The sequence below is a fragment of the Pygoscelis adeliae genome, unplaced genomic scaffold, assembly GCF_000699105.1.
Source record: "Pygoscelis adeliae isolate BGI_AS28 unplaced genomic scaffold, ASM69910v1 Scaffold766, whole genome shotgun sequence".
NCBI lineage: Eukaryota > Metazoa > Chordata > Aves > Sphenisciformes > Spheniscidae > Pygoscelis > Pygoscelis adeliae.
The window spans coordinates 15,927-17,384 of record NW_008825008.1 but is presented as its reverse complement, the minus strand read 5'-3'; the positions used below and the strand labels follow the sequence as shown (position 1 = coordinate 17,384).

Below are 1,458 nucleotides of genomic sequence, written 5' to 3'. Positions count from 1 at the left end.
CGCCGCGGGTGCCCCCGCCCGCCTGCGCGGATGCCTTAATTCGTGCGCCTGCCGGCACCAGGAGGGGAACGGGACAGGAGCGTGGGCAGCTGGGGGGAGCGCCCGGAGGGTGCCTCCCCTGTCCCCCTGCTCATCCTCAGGCAAAGGGCTGGAAGTGCCGGTGGTTCACAGAGAGATGTGGGCTGCCCAACGGGCCCTGACTCACTGTGCTCGCTTCCTGCCCCGGGACTGTGGGGACGGCTCCGAGGGGCGGCTGGGCCTCCTGCCGAGGCTGAGCCAGCGCCGCCTCTGCCGTTTGGCATCATGGGGACGGGACCCTGAGGTGCTGGCGTGGACCCCAGCTGTGCCAGAGGGCAGGGGCTGGGTAGTGCCCTGGGGTAGTGCTGAGCCCTCCACTGCTGCAGAGGGGAAGAGGCTGCTCTGGGCTAATATGCTGGGAAACGGGGTGATCTGGGGGTCCCTACCTCCCCCTGGGTCAGGTCTGTGTGGTGTCCTGTGCCGGTCTGGGCCTTGCATGAGGGAGCCTGGGCCCCGGCAGACCCCTGCCCTTGTGGGGACGAGGGTGTCCCTCTGCTCCTGCGTTGCCGCTCGGCCGGCCTGGCTCTCCCTGACTCCATCTGTCCTGCAGCTGACGCCGGGCGGGAAGGCGGCCCAGGCTGGCGTAGGAGTGGGCGACTGGGTGCTGTACATCGACGGGGAGAGCACCAGCTCCATGACGCACATCGAGGCCCAGAACAGGATCCGCGCCTGCGGGGACAGGCTCTGCCTCACCCTGAGCAGGTAGGATTCGTGGGTCCTGCAAACCTGGGGTCCAGCAAACCTGGGGTCCTGCTGTGGCCAGAGCAGAGCCAGGACCCTCTGCCCAGTGCCATCTCCTGGCATCACCATCTCCTGCATCACTGCTCCTTGCTCAGAGCCTGGCAGCCCCTGACTGGGTCCAAGGGTTCTACTTGGCTGGATGAGGCTTAGCCTGGCTGCTGGACCTCACCTGTGCGCCACAGGGCGGCGCCAGCCAGCCGTGGCTCCCCTTGGGCAGGTGTTGCATCCCTGGCATACCAGCACCCTGGCAGTGGCTGGGCCAGTTCCAGCACCTGCCCGGCTATCTCCTCTCTTTGCAGAGCCCAGAACCACCTGGGGAAGCCACAGAAGGTACGTGTCGCTCCTGGCGCTGCAGTGGCAGCTCAGCCTCGTCTCAGGGGAGGGGAATCTCTGCACGTAGATGGACAAACGGACTTTGCTCCTGGGGCCCACAGGCTTCTAGGGGACCAGGGTGTGTTCGGAGGGCTGGAAAACTCGCTGGAGGAGCAGCTCTGACCCCCGGCACCACAGGGGATCGGAGGGGGCGGGGTTGGCCCAGCAGGCACCCAGGCCCCGGCTGCTGCCTGTCTGTGGCCCTGCCGGTGCCGGGTGTGGGCAGGGGTGCAGAGGGGCCGAAGCCGGGGAGGAGGCTGGGCAGGC

At 68.0% G+C, this 1,458-nt stretch overlaps 1 protein-coding gene across 1 annotated transcript in view; it reads left to right on the top strand.

The window, feature by feature from the left end:
* The window catches only part of PDLIM7 (PDZ and LIM domain 7 (enigma)), a gene marked incomplete at its 3' end in the record, with an annotated part of 12,905 nt that overhangs the window by 2,987 nt on the left and 8,460 nt on the right, over window positions 1–1,458 (top strand). Inside the window, exons 2-3 of the mRNA XM_009326223.1 lie at window positions 629–780; window positions 1,119–1,270. Coding sequence (XP_009324498.1) covers window positions 629–780; window positions 1,119–1,270 — 304 coding nt within the window. The remainder of the gene's footprint in view (window positions 1–628; window positions 781–1,118; window positions 1,271–1,458) is intronic.